This window comes from Conger conger, chromosome 4 (genome assembly GCF_963514075.1).
Source record: "Conger conger chromosome 4, fConCon1.1, whole genome shotgun sequence".
NCBI classification, from domain to species: Eukaryota; Metazoa; Chordata; class Actinopteri; order Anguilliformes; family Congridae; genus Conger; species Conger conger.
The window spans coordinates 8,972,397-8,989,595 of NC_083763.1; the positions used below are offsets into that span (position 1 = coordinate 8,972,397).

The 17,199-nt window shown below is 46.3% G+C and overlaps 1 protein-coding gene across 1 annotated transcript in view; it reads left to right on the forward strand.

Moving 5' to 3' along the window:
- The first annotated feature begins 12,321 nt into the window (after positions 1–12,321).
- The window catches only part of fbn2b (fibrillin 2b), a 73,281-nt gene continuing 68,403 nt past the window's right edge, over positions 12,322–17,199 (forward strand). Inside the window, exon 1 of the mRNA XM_061238308.1 lies at positions 12,322–12,497. Within this exon, the coding sequence (XP_061094292.1) occupies positions 12,322–12,497 (176 nt within the window). The remainder of the gene's footprint in view (positions 12,498–17,199) is intronic.

The window sequence follows — 17,199 nt, forward strand, 5'->3', positions numbered from 1 at the left end:
CCTGGCACCGGAGCTAAACATAGTGATCTGTGTCTGTGCTCCGACTGGAGATATTATTATTATTAAGTTACCCCCCCCCCCCTTCTGACCTCCCACCCCCCAGACGAACACATGAAACCAGAGAAGAAGAAGGGCGATGAGTGCAGCTTCAACCGCTTCCCCCCCCCCCCTCCCCTCCCCCTCCCTGGTTTTTCGGCCTCCTAAATCCTGGCTTATTTGCGTAAATTCACCAGGGTTTAGGTTATCTGCAGGACCTGAATGGGCTGTGTAAGGAATGCGTGCCACATTGCTGCAGTGGGGGCTGTAAATCAGGCCCGGGCCAACATGCGGGGAATGTTCCTAATGAAGACGAATAATCCCCAAAGAGGAGCGGCACTCCTTCCTTCCGAGGCGGCCGGGCGGTGCGTCGGGGTTCCTCCTGGATCCTGCTCAAGATTCCGATGGGATACAGGGATTTCACGGAAGCGGATGACTGGAGAGAGTGTTTTTTAAAAATTTTTATTAACATGTGGAGCCCTTTTTAAAAAAAAATATTTCTATTTTTCCCGCCACAGTGTTGGTGATGGGACCTTCTCACTATCCCTTGAAGTAATTTTATGGTCAATTTATTTTTTAAGCCACTATTTCAAATCTGTGTCAGTGGACAGGATAGGGAATATAGTGCCTGCTATTTTTTTATTTTGGGCAGGCAAGCAACACAGATCAAACAAATTTTGCATATCACTATAAATATGTCATCGAATCAAACATCTGGTAGACTTACATTTGTCTACCAGATCTGAGCCACTTTTATTTGCTCACTGCACTAATGTATCATGGTGCAGTGGGTAGCACTGGGTTTGAGGTCCTGGGTTTGAATCCCGGTTGGCCGGGGCCTCTCTGTGCAGAGTTTGCATGTTCTCCCCGTGTTTGTGTGGGTTTCCTCCGGGTACTCCGGTTTCCTCCCACAGTCCAAAGACATGCAGGTTAGGCTGATTGGAGAGTCTAAATTGCCCGTGGGTATGAGTGTGTGAGTGAATGTTGTGTGTGCCCTGCGATGGACTGGCGACCTGTCCAGGGTGTATTCCTGCCTTTCGCCCAATGTATGCTGGGATAGGCTCCAGCCCCCCTGCGACCCTGTTCAGGATAAGTTGGTTAAGATAATGGATGGATGGACTAATGTATCATTCACTAAGCAGCTCCCCCAAAGCATCAGCAGTACCTACATTTTACCAGTAGATGGCGAAAAGGCCACTAAAAAGGGAAGTTAGTGGAGTTCAGTTGCTCAGGGCAGACTGTAACGCTTTTACTCGGATTGGAATAAGACTCAAAGGACCACAACTTCAAATTATTGAACTCACGGTTCACGTTTGGCTTTTCCATCAAGACCCAGGTCCTAACTCCACCAAATCGTGAGCAGGGAGCAGAATAGGGGGGGGGGGGGGGGTAAATATTGACTCAAGTGCATCCTGTTCACACTCACTGAGCAGCTCGCAGGGGTAACAACTGGGCAGAATCCGGGCCCCCCCTGTAAGAAAGCCCCCCCCCCCCCGCCCCCCCCACCCACCGGTCTGCTCCGTCTGATCTCAGCAGTCACTTCAAAGGAGCTGCCTGGGAGAGCCAGAGAGGTGACACCCTGCCACAGCTGAGAGGCCGACGGGATCACACTTGTTAATACAGTGTAAACAGACGTTTGTGTTTGTGAGAGAGAGAGAGAGAGAGAGAGAGAGAGAGAAAGGGATGGAGAGGCAGGCTGGTGTAACCGTTTTGGAGGAGGGGGGGGTGGGGGCCTAAAACACACAAGGCCGCACACAAGGAATTAAACCCCTGCGCCCCTTCGTAGCCGCGCGCTACGTCAATCTGCCGTCTTCCTGGGTCGCACCCTGAGTGCCTCGTCCGACGGCCAGCTGTAGCGCAGGACGTTCGGTTTGCGCGTTAAGTATAGTGTGTCGGGCGGTGTTTGTGTCGGTCTGTACTGCCGGCCCAGCCTTTGGCACACGCACACACAAATACAGCTGGCTGCAGTAACCCCCAATAAAACGGCTAAGGCAATGACCACACTGGCACACTCGTGCCAGGGGATGAGGAAATGGGGGGGGGGGGGGTAATGCTAGCTTGGAGTGTGGCTTTCTGTTGGCATACGCTCGCTGTATGCATGTAACCATATGTGGGTGTGCTGCTGTGGGAACTGACAGGTCATCCTCTTTCTCACTGCTTACTGTAATCCCCCCCCCCCCCAGTACTGAATAGAAGTCCCCCAGGCTCTTGGTTTGTGTAATTCCGGGTGGTCCATTGCGACAGTATAGGGGGTCTGTCATAGCGTCTGCATGTTGCAGAAATGGGGCCAGATCTTAAAAAAAAAAAAAATTAAAAAAACATCACCGTCACCAGGAATGTGAGCAAATCTGGGTTAACTGTTCTTTTTTTCAAGCCATTTTTCTGTAAAAAACAAAAAAGATCTGTGTCAAAGGAGCTTTTTCCCATTAGCCCTCAAAGTGGTAAACAAATATTTAGAAAGCCGCACTTGGGTAAAACCTTTCATTCACCTCCATTTGGGGATGAGGGGGGGGGCGGGGGGCGGGGGGGAAACAGCTGCAGGAAGTGCGGCAGACGTGGGACGCAGGTAGGATGTTCGGGGTAAAGGAGCATCTCGGCATCTGTTGTCGAAAGCCGTAATGACCAACAACGAAGCTGTCCCCTCCATTTGTCTACACTCCACCTGCTTCGCTGGAATTCCGCCTGCATGAAAGGCTTCTGTGTGACCGTCCAAAATCCCCCCCCCCCCCCCCCCCTCACTTACCCACCCTGAGTCAGTTAAAATATCAGACCTGTCCTCCGTGGTGGAGATGGTTTCTCTCCTATAGGCTTGGTAGGCCGGACTCATTGTGTAAACAATACAGCAACCAGAGAGCCGCCTACATAACAGATGTACTATGAGTGGTGTACGCAGCACCCCTCCGATTGCCGAGTCTTCGCCAGCAAACGCAGTCAGACCCACACATTGTTCAAACAGGACTTGAAAGGTTGTCTAATTTAAACAGCAAGGCATGTCCGACACCCCGTCCTTCAAGTGTATGTGCGAGCGTATGTCACCTGCGTGGTTTATTTGATTAGACTTAAAGAATGACAAAAAAAAGTAAATTGTTATTTCCCCCCCCGACACCAGTTGCCCCCAACACCCTCACTAACGCTAAGTGCATTTGACCAGTTATGAGTAAGAGCGCGACGCCTTCAAAGATTAGTTCGCTGGATTATTTTTGTCGGGAGTATCTGTAAGTGTTTCCTGTTTTGAAAACAGGATCCAGTTACTGTCGTCTTGATGAACAGTATTGACTGGGAGAATTTCAATGAAAATAATTAGTGGGAGACAGGCTAAGCGGTGAGTTTTCTGTGCAAATAAGCAGATAGCATGCTGGGAGCTGGTCTGGGCAGGCTCCCAGTGGTTTATTATTACTGGGGGAGATGGTGTTTCTTCAAGATACGTCCACTGAGAAGCGGTTTCCTGTCCGCGGCTAGCTTGCTCCCTCTCTCTCTTGCTCGATCTGGGAGGAAAGGGGAGAGCGGGATGCAGCTTTGCTTTCCTCCAGAGCTCAATTTGTGTTCAATTACAAATTCTGTTCCATTTTTCTCTGTAACTGACTTACGGACATTGTACAGACAGTGTAGAACACTGTACACTGCGCAACTTTCTGACGCAGTTGCTGCACATTTACGAATGTAACGTGTAAACAGTTTTGAAACGTATTTCATCAGCGGTGTATATACTGTTTATAGCACGAGTGACTCGATTCCACAAATCTTTATTGGCCTCTTATCCGTTGGCATTCCATGAATCTGTCTGACACCGCATCTACTCAACAATGCAGTATTTCATTGGGAAGAATGACTAAAATACTACACGGCTACATTTGCTTTCATTTACCGCGGCTGCTGCCTGTATCACCGTCCTGTTTTCGCTTTCCAGAAGTGGACTGGTGTTGGTCCCTGGGGTTTTCCTCCATTGGTGCAACATTGGTTTAAAAGCCCCATAAGTAGCCTTTCCTAAAGCACCAGAGCTACCCATAAACTAGAGATAAATCTCTTTCTCTCTCACTCCCTCTCTCTCTCTCTCTCTCTCTCTCTCTCTCTCCCTCTCTGTCTCTCTCTCAAACAGACCATGACAATGTCCGAATACTCGGCCTGGCAAGGCAGGATGGCTTGTGTAAATGTGCAGAGTGATGTGTTTATTAACCAGTTTATTATTTTATATGTTCAGCAAAGTAGACGGATGGGTGCTAACATCGGCGTTTATTGGGGGGAGGGTTAGATAAAGTTCAAAAAAAGTTCTAAAATCTTAGCGTACACTTAGTGTCTCAAAGAGCAATAGAGACTGCAGATCCCGTTCATTAAAAGCAGAGACAAAAGCTCCCTGTCCAACAAACTCCTGGCTAAATGTGAGCTGCACTGGTGTAGACTCCGGCTGCCAAAATGCCTTTTCTTTTACCTAAGCGCCATGCCTAATGCTACACAGCAGACAGAGAAGCACAGACGTTCCCCCTCCCGAATCATCAAGCTTTTCACCACTTGTGACAACTATCGATGACAGTTCTTTTAAGGGTCCGACACAAGAGCTATATAAACTCCTTCATAAGCAATACATAGCACATTCATCAGCACTACATGTACATTCATAAGCACTTATGTCAATTACCGTAATTAGGATCCTCTGTCAGTTCAGTTGGTATGTCGTGGCAATGTTGACATAGCCCACCATTTGCCTATTCGCGGTTATTGACATATTGGCGATGTAGTGCTCACAAAGGAGTTATATAGCTCTTATGTAGCACCCTTCAAATAGAGTGTTAATCAACTGTCCTTCTACACGTGGACCTAGGATTTTAATATAATTCGCAGGTTCGTATTTTACAGGTCGGTATGTATCCCAACAGGCCGTGAAATACTACCCGGGAAGGCCGACATGACGTGTTTACAGCACGCCAAACTGCAAACATATCAAGGGGATATACTGCAGTTCTTACGCGGCAGAATTGTTACCCCTATGGTTTTTCGGCTGTTGCTGCGTACTGGAGGTCAGAGGGCCGTTTTTCACTCTCCCGATTTTTTTGAGTGAGGCATGAGTAACCGTGTAGCTTTGGGAGGGGCCGCTCGCCCCGTCAAAGCGGCTCCCAAAAATTCGGCACAGATGCTGCGCAATAATAGAATATAGATTTACAGTATAGGCGTTTTTTTCGGGTTTTTTTGCCGGGGACAGAAATATGGATATTGTATCTACTTCGCTGCTCGTGAAAATGATGACGTTCTGAGCAGGTCATTGCCTCGGAGAAATTTACAGTCAGCATTAAAAGTGACCTCACTCCCTCTAGGTTTCAGCTGTACTCGTCTGGGGGTATGCGATCGTGAGAAAATAAAAATCACCCAGAGAAAACAGAAAGAAACAGATTGTGTGGAAGCACCAAAGGTTTATTTGAATCATTTTGTTTTTGTTTTTTAGTTTTTAGTCTTTGCGCACAAGGAGAACAATTGAACTATTTGATTGAGGTGCACCTTTCCATTTCTTTGTGTAATCCGAAATGTGACTGTATCTGGTGAATTCCTGCCGTTGCTTGAATTCCCCGGAGACAGAATGTTTTATGTACTTTTCTTTTGAAAATGAAAGACGTTGCACATCTGAAAGCCATTAGTCCGGGGAGCTCTAACAGAGCGGAGAATTCTTTCAGTCCCCCCCCCCCCCCACACGTTACTTTCTTCTCTCAAACTCTTTTCTTTCTTTCTTTTTTTTCATCCTTCCTTTCTTTTAACAGTTACAGGGATCGTGGAATCTCTGAATCTTTTCCCAGGAAGTGTCATTGCACGGGCCGATGACTCCGGAGCGCTCCCAAACATCGGCTAAACGACGGGGCCCGGCGTTCCCGCTCACGCCGCTGTGCGTTTATACGGCCCCGTGAAGCCTTCCAGAGGGGCTGCGGAGAACGCCCTGCGTCGGGGGAGAGAGCGGGGCTCAGGTGTGCGCGTGCGTGCGCAGCCTCTGAACGGCGGTTTAAAACGATAAGCAGCCTCCCTCGCGGCATAAGTGGATCAGTCTGTGCAGTTTTTCTGAAATGACACCCCACTCTGTCACCCCCCGAACACTGCCTCCCCGCGTTTCCGTTTCCCTTTGAAGGGCATTCTTGGGACACTACATCACCGAATCTGCACAGCGCCAGGTCGAGGGCTCTTGGGGGGGGGGGGCGAAAGTAGGAACGGGCACAGTTTGGTCCGGAGAGCGGGTTCATTTAGCATTACCAGCTTTCTTTTTTTATGATTGTAATGATGTAAGAGGATATGGGGAAGAAATAAACTCACTAACCCCCCACACACCCCCCCCCTCCAGACCCCCCCCCCCCCAACAAAGGCATTCCCATTCAGCTGTTTTTTAAGAAATTATGTAAAAAGAAAATACCCCCAAAGAAAGCCAGTAAAACAGCCCGCTCAAAGGGCTTTACGAGGAAAGTTTGTGTAGCCACTTCCGCAGTTTGCCGCAAACCGCCTCCCTCTCTCACCACAAGGGCATCCGACGGCCCGTCGTAATGACCTCTGGCCGCGCCTGGCGCTAAATCACCGTGGCCTTACACCACACTGATCTCCGACCTCAGATACCGCACGAACAGTGACTCAGGGGAAAAGGGCTTCAATTAAACCCCGGGTTCTGCTTTTCCTCCCTTAATCGGGATACCGTCCCGTTCCCAAGTCCCTCAGAGTGCCAAGCCTCGGGGATCCCGTTCCGTGGCCCGCTCCGCCCCGAACTCCTCGATCCCCGCCACGCGACCTCACTAACGACACTTCCACATCTCCCTGCGGTCTCCCCCCACAACCTCCTCGGGCGTCCCTCCTCCTCTCTCGGGAGAAACCGCAACACTGCATTTGAAGCTCGTTTTAAAGAAAAGAACCTTTAAAATAAATTTCCCTCGCTAACCGGAGAGCGGCCCCGAAAGAGACGGGCGGTCCGGTTTAAGAGGACGTTTCGAAATTCCACTCGAAAGTCAAGGTCGCTGCCCTTTTCCGAAAAAGCGACGGTGTGAAAATAGCTCGGGAACAAGGAGCGCCAGAGCTTTCCAGGTCTAGGATCGGACTTATAAATTCCACCCTCCAGAATCGCGAGGCCAAGACAGACACACAGACCCGCTGCGGCTAGTGTTGGATGCGACCAGCGCGACAGGCATCCTGTGAAATATACAGGATTCAGATGTTCACCTAAGGTTCACTCTCACCCCGGCAAGACCCGTTCTCCCCTTCCCGTTCGCTGCGGCTTACAGGCTAATGCTCGCTTTCCAAACAAAGTATGTGTATATTTACAGATGTTTCCGTATGTATCCTCTTCTGACACCGCCTGCGTTTGTGTGCCAAACCTCTGGATGAGGTCAGCGGAGAGAGAGGCTGGATTTTACATCGGCGTCTGAAAAGCGTTCGGCCCGGAATTCAAACAGCGTGGCGGTTTATACCTGGCTCACTACCGCTCAAAGCGGTATGGCAAAGGCGTTACCCCCATTAGGATCCAATTTCACAGATGTGGCTGTCCAAAATACATGGGTTTTTTTTGGCTGTTTTTTTTCTTCGCTATTTTGTGTTACATAGGCGCAAGCAGATAACACTGCCCCAGGGAAGTCTGGGGAATATGTTTAAAGAATTTTTCATGTTATCAATTACGCCGCTGTTTCTTGAATCTGTGGGAATGTGTGGGAATGGTAAGGGATCTGATGTGGTTGGTTAGTTTAATATGCTGGCTTGCGCACCCCTCCTCTCCCCAACCCTGCCCCCCCACCCCCTCAATGGCTATCCAGCGTGGCGCGTCAGCTGATTGATGCTCTCCAAGCTCCAGGCTCTTTGCTTGGCTCCCAGGGATTCCAGCGGAGAAAGAAGGAACAATCTGGGACGAAGATCAGGAATCCCAGCGCCCAAACCCTGACGCACCGCAACGAAGAATCAGAAGTGACATCCAGAGTATGGGGTTTGAACGGTAAACGTGCGCTAGAACGAGCAGAGGAGCTGAGGTTTCCCCTGGTGGACACCGCTAGCATCCTCCTGCGGTTTCTCGCGTGGCCTGACATCCCCCATACGGAATAGTCGCTGGAAGGAACTCCACAGATTCATTTCAAAACAAAAGTATGCATTTCTGGTTCTGTTTCCTGTGTAGGAAAAGCAACCCCTTTCCAGTCCCGTTGGACGTAATAAGAATGACTTATTGTTGTAATTAGCAAAATGGTTTGACAAACACTGTAGGTTTGGAGCATGTACTACATACAAACATGAACTTTCTTAAACGTCTGTTTGCACGATCGTGTATGCAGATCGTGAGTATGCATGTAGAACATGTGTGGGAGTAGGTTGCTATTTTTATATTACAATGTGGGGCCCGTGTAGGCATTGTGTTATACATTTTATAGACCACTTTTGCACCATTTTACAGAAAGTAACGCAAATATTACATTCCTTCTTTCTGTATGTCTGACAAAGACAGGAAGTACAGTCGCCCAAGTCGGCCTCAAGAGTACAATTATGCAGTGATCACCATTGTACACATTGTGTCCTCTTTAAATGTTGCGTGGACACGACAAGCCATTTAACCTTCTCTCCAAGCTCAACTCCAGGGAGGAAAGAATGAGAGGCAAAGAGAGAAAAATGAAAGGGTAATTCAGAGTGTTATCCGGAGTGCCAACAGATTCACGCAGCGCTACATTGGAATGCTGTAGATTAGGGGGGGGGGGGAATGTGGTTTTGTTTAGAGGGTGGGGGTTGGGGAAGACTGACAGTTTTTTGGGCGTAATCAGGCAAGAACATGCTTCTCACCCACTTTCGGCACATGACACGCAAGTTCTCAAACACAGATCACAAATCAATCCCATGACTTCACTTTTCAGACAAATCTCGGGTGTATTCCCAACGAGGTGACATGAGTAATACAAACAGAATTGTGTGTATATGTGTGTGCGTGTGCATGTAAATGCGTGTGTAGGGACTGTTTTTTTAGTACAGCTTTAATTACATTGACTATTTTTTCCACTGGTGGCCATTTGGGTTTCCTTGCTGAAATCAACATATTTTAATCACAATTCAAATGACCTGTGCTATTTCATATGTGCAGGAATACTCTCAATTTTAAAGAAGCCCAATCTATGTACTGCGATTATTATTAGTAGACTGTAACGGTACTGCTTATGTGTATTTGTGTACTAGCTGCCGGTAACAACCAGATGTCCTCCGTGATGATTCATAGCATGTTTCTATGGTTATCCATTTTCGTGGTAGTTTGTCAACACATTTTTGCCTCGCTCTTTTCACAAGACTTACGTTTGTTGAAATGAATGAAAATTACGTTTGTACAAGGGGAAAATGTGATCATTTTGTTTAGAGTTTACAACAAGCCACAAGCCAACGTTTGGGATGCGCTCAGCTGTTCAATCAATTTGCAACCCAGGTGGTCCCTCCGTTCATATGGGGGCAGCACGTTTTTTCGTGTGGGAGAAATGAATGTATGAAACTATTAGATGCAGAACATACAATCCCCATCTTGTTCTCTTTAGTATTGTTTCTGTACAGGCACAGCTACAGTGAACTGCATTCAAGCTTTGGCCCACTCCTTGGACGGGGTTGGCAAAAGACAGGAACCTGAATATGAGCTCTGTTGAAGTACACGAATGGCATTCGACTGTATTTGGTTTTTAAAAGTTGGGTAGAAAATAAGTGACAATGTCATGTTCCTCAACTGCAAATGACATGTTTCCATTGGATCTCTTTACAAACGGAGAGTAGTTAAATCATGGGACATAATAAAGCATATTTGTCTGGTGAATTGTTGCTTTTGTGAGTCGCGGAATTCGGTGCATATTGTAAGTGTCAATGGCTGGTGATAAAACTGGTGATAAACTGCATGCGTAAGGATTCTTCAAAGCGACGATCTGTCTATATTGCACCTAATGTAAATTGAAATCCTACAGAGCGTGACAGCAAAGCAAACGGTGATCAGTAGACGAAGTAATCTGATTTCAAGGAAAGTTAACATTTTTTCCACGTCCCCCATCCCCCCTCTTCCAAGCAAAGGGATGCGTGCGCGTGTGAGAGCGTCTACCGGAGTAGGGGCGAAAGAGAGTCGAGGAATGCGGTGGGTTTGCCCTGAAGTCCGTTAGTAACCCCCCTTTCTCTCGTGTCTTAAAAAAGGACCTCCCCTCTTCCAATCAGAGTAAATCGGTACCTTTTTCCCCCTGTCTCACACAGGGACAGTTCAATTCCCCACTCTGAAGAATATACACCATTACCAATAGCGTCTCTGGACTCATCAACTTCAAGGCACCCCAAACAATTACAAGGTATCGTGCTATTCGCTATTTAATATGTGATTAAATGTGTAGCTATGTTTGTGCAGCATAGATATCTGCATAACTTTAGTTACTGAAGATGTAATTCCGCCTGTTGCATGCTCAGGTATGGTTGGTTCCAGTAATGAGTAGGTTAAAATGTATTTAAAATTCGCTATCTTAAAGTTTCACGCATGCCAGATTACCGTTACTTTTTAGTCCGTGAAATTGGATTTGAGCTTTGAAATTGAAGTTTATTTATTTTTTACAATGATGACCAACTTCAGTAGTCTTATGCCATATATTCTAACGGGGTACATGTCAGGAACAATAGGCTATCGGTCCAATAAGACTCCCTGGGTTGTAAAAGAGTGAACTACAATCCTATACAATGGTACAGGTTAGGACAATGCTGATCTGCACCGCGATGTAAGGTGTTGCTTGCTGGTTGCTGATAATGTGGGCGATCAAATAGAGTAAGAGTTTACAGTTTGATGAAGAAGCGATATGGAGTCTAAGAACTATTGGCTAATGTTGATAAGTTATTGTTGTGATTTCTAATTTTCTCTCTTGGTAAGCTTTATTAAAAGAATGGTCCAGATGTAGTTACACAGGCTATTTGTGGATGTAACGGAACAGAGTTTACCTGTACAGCGAGAAAAATGGTCTCTTCAAAAGCCTTTCTTTGTTCGGTCTCAAAATATGTCCCTCCCCCATTCATTCACCCAAAGCCACGAAACTTTTTTTAAATTTTTTTCTTGAAATAACATCACATCACTCGAATAGACGCAGCTATTTTATGTTTAGAAAAAGCACTTAATTCTTCAGTTTGTAGTCTCGGGAGTATATCAATTAAATGTTCTCTTTTTTTGTTGACGGTTGTATTGCGGCACGGAGTTTTTCTACTATTGACTAAATGAATTAATATTTGGCATGTTCCAACACATCTGTATGGAACTAAAATTGTGCTTGTTTGTGCAACGTGTGTTTGTTCACAGCAATACCATGACTAATTATTGTTTGCCTGCACAGATGTTCTTCATAAAAAAATTTAAAAAATCAATACAAAAGGCTACATATTTGATGCCTATGTCAAAAATGATCCTGTGCCTGTTATTCTACCGTTCAGTTTCAGACTCCGGTAAAATAATAGTCAATATTCAAGGGTTATTTTGTTAAATTCCAAGACATCTAGTCTGCCACAGCTGAAAAGAAAATGTTCAACCTCACCAATCTCTCCCTCTGTGTTCTAGCCACTGAAATCGAAACCAATTTAAACCAAGGTTATAAATCACTAGGGACCAAAAGCATGGCACTAAACCTTTGTTTTAATGAGAGAAAGAAAAAATAAAACGGTCTCTTGACCATTTTTGAGCTGGAAGGATTTCAAGTCCATACGTACTTATACGTATAACACAGTTGTAAAAGTAATCTTATGAGTATGTAATTAGCAATTTGCTTGCTCTCGAAACCCAGACTAATGTACTGGCGATTTATAAATTCTAATGAGAGACCCTGATTCCATTCTCCTTCCTAGTCTATGGGGAATGACTGCAAGTTCCCCAGTTTCTTTTTTTGCTAAAAAAGAAAAGAAAAAGGCTGTGGTTTTTCCTGCCAAAGTTATTAAAATGCACAATCTAACTAGAGCCTTATAAAGTTAGCGAGTATGGAAAGAAACGTCCACTTTAGATAAATAGAATAGCCTGACCTGCAGCCCAAATAAATTCCTGACCACGTCATTTGCAGGTCGGTTAATTGGGAATGGCACCGGGCACTACGGCAGCTGTTTTTTTTTTCGAGTGATGTCTCATTTCTGCTTTTTCCCCCATTTTTGTGTGTGCCCTTCCAGCCCCCCCCCCCCACACGCCCCCCCCTCAAAACTGGAGTGCTCTGTAACGGATCCATAGAAGGGGGTAACCGCGGGAGGAGAAGCAAGGAGCATCGAGCGAGGACAGAGTCACGGGGGCAGGGACACGTCTGCACGGGGGCACAGAGAGCATCCCAGGGCGGGCTGATGGGATCCGGAAGGATGGGCAGGCTGGTGCTGGGCTGGGTGGCTGTGTGCTGGGCCACCCTGCACACAGCACAGGGCCAGGGGGAGGGAAACCTCCAGGCCAGCCGCTTCACGGGCCGCTTCGACGAGCGGGAGGCGCAGAGGGTCAGGAGGAGGGGCCAGGAGTCACTTCGGGGGTAAGGCTTTTTTTATCTCTCTTTTTTTTCTTTTCTTTTTTTTTTTTGCTTGCTTGGTTATGGAGGGCTCTGACAGAGGAAATTGTGCTCGTCTAAACTCTAAAGAGTTCTGGGAAGTTTCAATTCTTTCTTTTATAAATCATTTTTGGTGGATTGGTACTGAAACATGGTACCAGGTGATGGCTTGTGCTTTATTTAGGAACGTCAGGTTTAAAAATTTTTTTCGATAATGCACATTTTTGTAGTTTTTTTTTTCCAACCTGTAAAACTCGTGCCTGAATCCTTCTCACAGAAGCTACTGTACTTTCACCATTCAGCAGTGAGTGGAACAGATTCACTGTCTGAGTCACTTATCTACGATCAGGTCTGCTGTGGTTCATTTCACTAGCAGAAGTAACTGCGTAACTGCACTATGGGAAAATGAGGCGGGGAGGGGGGAATTGTATGAGAAAAGGCACTACCCTCCTTTCTCAATGGCCAGGGCCTGGGAGGATGGAGTTTGCCCTCTGTATATTTATTCTCAGCCGAAAAACAAGGAATGTTTTGTTTCCGAGCGGTTTTAAACATCAACGTCGGTTATTTCCCTCAGACTCATGTTTGTACCACCTCTTAAGTACTTTGCCTACCACCAGAGGAAATGATGTATTCTGATTGGTTCGAGGCCAACAACAAGGGACATTTGTTCCCACTGCTGCAGGTGACCAGGCCACCCCTGGGAAAATAGAGCCCACATTTTACTAAACCGCTGCTTTTAAAAGAAACAAAAAGAAAAGCCTGTGAGTGACCAAGTTTAATTTTATCCGCTGTGATCAGTAATCATGTTTTAGTGACTGTAGATGGAGTGTTTTCGCATTGTCGGTGAGTATGATGGATAGTACTCCCTGGTTCTGGCAGGATGACTCCATTAACAGAGTGGATGAAATATGGCCCTATGCGACACTCCCCTTCCTGTAGCACGTTAAAGTCAACAGTGGGGCACTTCATGCTCGACTCGTGTCCAGTCCGGGCTGTGATTAGGGGGCGGCCTGTAGCGTAGTGGTTAAGGTAAATGACTGGGACACGCAAGGTCGGTGGTTCGAAATCCCGGTGTGGCCATATTAAGATCCGCACAGCTGTTGGGCCCTTGAGCAAGGCCCCTTAACCCTGCATTTGCTCCAGGGGAGGATTGTCTCTTGCTTAGTCTAATCAACTGTACATCGCTCTGGATAAGAACGTCTGCCAAATGCCGTTAATGTAATGTAATGTAATGTAATGTAAAAATCTACAGCTCTGATTGGAAACACACAGAAACTAAATTTGGCTTACAGCGAAGTGGAAACTTGTTTGTTTGCAGCAAAGCAAATTGTGATTTGAATCGATTTGGAAACCTTGACCAAAACTCGCACGTTCACCTGTGATCCAGAGCTAGAACAACCCCATATGATCCCATCAGTTCGGTAATTGTATTTACAAAGTCAAACTTGCTTTTTCACAAGCCCAGGCCTTTTGCCCAAAGTGGCCTTTATTTAGTCAGTCCTGGATCGCTTTTTCATCCTACTGTTGAAAGAGCGAATTTGTTGATCTGCACGCTTGTCCAAGAACATTTCATTTGATTTGCAGCACACGGTAATGCATTTTCCCCAGATGACTGGGAACTGTTTTATGCCAATCATATTTTGCTCTGGGGTGTGGGGAAAGTCTATTGGCAGGATATACCCTTGACTGGAAGAAAATAATGTAGGGCGCATTTGTGAAAATAAGTGAACAACAACGTAAGGCTTTGTCTGATTCACTCATAATGCAGGTTAGTCACACAGGCTGTATGGGTGGAGGCATAATGAAGTGGATTAGATTGCCCCGCGTTCGTAGCCCAATAATGCAGCCTTTTGTGAAAACACTTGGCCTGGGAGTCTCCTTTTTCCCTTTGGAGGCTTTAACTTTGTTAGATGACTCTGCTCTGTGTGGTTTTTGCGAGTTGGTCTGTTCGAGTTGGTCCGATTTTATTCTGGGGTCCCACGGCGAAACTCAATTTGGCCGCTGCGCGGTGGGACTCCCATTGGCCGCGCTGCTGAGGATCTGCTGAATGACACTGATTAAATCGAGGGAGGTTCTCATAAAGCTCGAGGATTTGGGGGAGAGAGAGAGAGAGAGAGTGAAAGAGAGAGAGAGAGACAGAGCGAAACAAAATATGCCTTCTTGCTCCATAGCCGTCAGTGCCAGCTATTTTCGGGTTTATGATAAATAACAGCATTTTAAAATAATACGGCCAAGTGAGTCCTTGTGTTTGAAAGAGGGCCAGGGTGTGGGTCGTGTAGCCAGCGGTGAGCTCATCTGAAATGTATTCAGAGTTGCTCACTTGGTCGTGTTTCTCAGGACAATAGTGCATTCAGACGCTCAGGTTCCCCCCCAGAACCATGTCAGTTATGTTAAATTGTAATCCCTGCTGAAGAATCTGCTCAAGCTAGGTTTTGAAGCAGCTGGTAGATGGTCGACCAGTTCAGACCAGCTCCATACTCAACATGGTTTGACCAGCTCAAGCTATGTTTTGAAACAACTGGTAGCTGGTCATTTCAAGCTGATTATAGCAGGATTTTACACCAGGGACAGAGAAAGCAAAGGCATACCAAAAACTGGTGCACGGTGCTGGGTCACAGGAACACATTAAGACTTCTTGACACACTTTCTTGATTCTCCAAAAAAACCTAAGCACATTTCGACCAGATCGGCTCTGTTGAACTGTTAGATTGATATGTTAGAACGGTTAAACGTCCACATTTGTTTTTTGGAGCATCAAGTGAGTTCTTTTCAGTCCTATTCAGCTGGCCAATGCAAAGGCGATTCTCAGTGCCCATGACGTTGGGTCCAGGCATGGTCAATGTGTAGCAATACCTCATGAAATGACCTGTTTCATTTGGTATTCATCAGCCAACATTTTCTGAAGGGGAAAACAGTAGGGTCTGAAAGTCATTGTTTTATAGGTAAAGGAGAGCCAAGTCCATACAATTTTATATGCATTTAGTGCCTTTTTTATTTTTATATGTCTGCGTTATAGGAATGTGTTTTAGCCAGACAGGCCCAGAGGTGATTCCAACTCGAGAAATTCCAGACATCTGGCTTTAGTTCATATTGTTTCGTTTGTGACAGAGCTAATACATGTCATTGAACAGGTTCATATGCACATGTTTCTCGAATGACAATCGGACTCAATAAGTTGACTAATATGTGAGATGTCTATTTTGTTTATATATAAAAACGTATTGATTTACGTGAATCTTGTGGAGATCTTGGAAACCATATGCTCGTCATTCCAGAAGCACCTTTCAGATTTCCAAGCCGAGCTATAAATCTCTCTTTGTCTCATAACTAAATCTTGGAAGCCGGCAAAGGGAATTTGTTGCTGTGTACTCTTTGTGAGATCGGACACGTCCATCGGGAGCGGTGGAGTAACCCCAGAAACCCACAGCGCGCGCCACGCAGACCTCGTTGCTTTGCCGGGGACGGGCGGTGAACTCCAGCCCTGGTCTAGACCGCGGTGAGTTCAGGGTTCAGATCGCCGCGGTGACGGAAAACGCGCTCGAGGGGGCCGGAGAGGAGACGATGAGACGCATCAAAGGACCAAAGCGCCCCAACCCCGACCCAACCCCCGCTCCTGTCCGGGCTGACACGAACAGCAGGGGTGCTGACTCACGGGAGAAATAGCCAACGGTTCTGTAACCGGGGTCGGATGCCAATGGGGCGACCTTTGACCCCCCCCCCCCCCCCAACTGAAGGGCGGTAGTAGCTCCTGGGTCAGGAGTGGCTTCTCTCTGACGGCCCACCGAGTCTAAAGCCGTGGTTTCGCGTTCTCTTAAGAGAACCGCTTTTCAGGTATTTGAGGCTTGTCCAGAGCTTACAGAGCAATAGTCTGGTGTCCCAGAAACGGAGTATGTGTCTCTGGATCCCCGTTCCAGAATAAATATTTTGTTTTGTTTTGTTTCTGTTCGGAATGTGTTTTTGGATCAGGGAAAATTTGAATATCTCCCGATATACACACATGGTTTTTGATCTTGTCACTTTCCTCTGAGTTCTGTGCAATTAAAAACAAATATTCCAGAGCAAAACGCTTTTTTGAAAGGGGTAGTGAAAACAGGGCAATTAAAGATTTACTACAGACATCTGAACACAAGTTAAATCACATATTAAAAACAGTCGTCTTTTTATCACTTTGTGAAATTAAGAGCAGCTCCCACACGAAAGACTTCCACACCAAAGACCCTGTAGTCGACTCTCCACATCAGAACTAAAACCAGGCGTAAAGTGAACTATGAACCCAACCCAGAAAATAGTTCTGCTTTGTGTTTTCATGGCATTTCCTTTCACAGCCCACCAGTAGACACATATAGGGAGAATAGAGGGGTATTGGATTTATTTGAAAAGATGGAAGCCACGTTGACTAGAAAGCTGGTTGTGGCTGTGTCTTCGTACAGTCGTACTACCCTCGGTCCAGCTTGGACTTCTACCATTGAAACAGTTTTGCTTGTGCAGTGAGGTAAGACTTAATGCCGCTTTGGCTAAAATACAAGCCGGCTATTTATAGTGGGATTTAAAAAAATAAATCTAGCCCCTACGGAGCAGCACTCCTCTGGTTACCTTTTTACAATAGCTGTGGAATCAGCCTCCATTTTGCTAATTCAGGTTGATCGCTGGGCTGAAATAGCCCCCTTCTCCTTTCAGCGACAGAGCG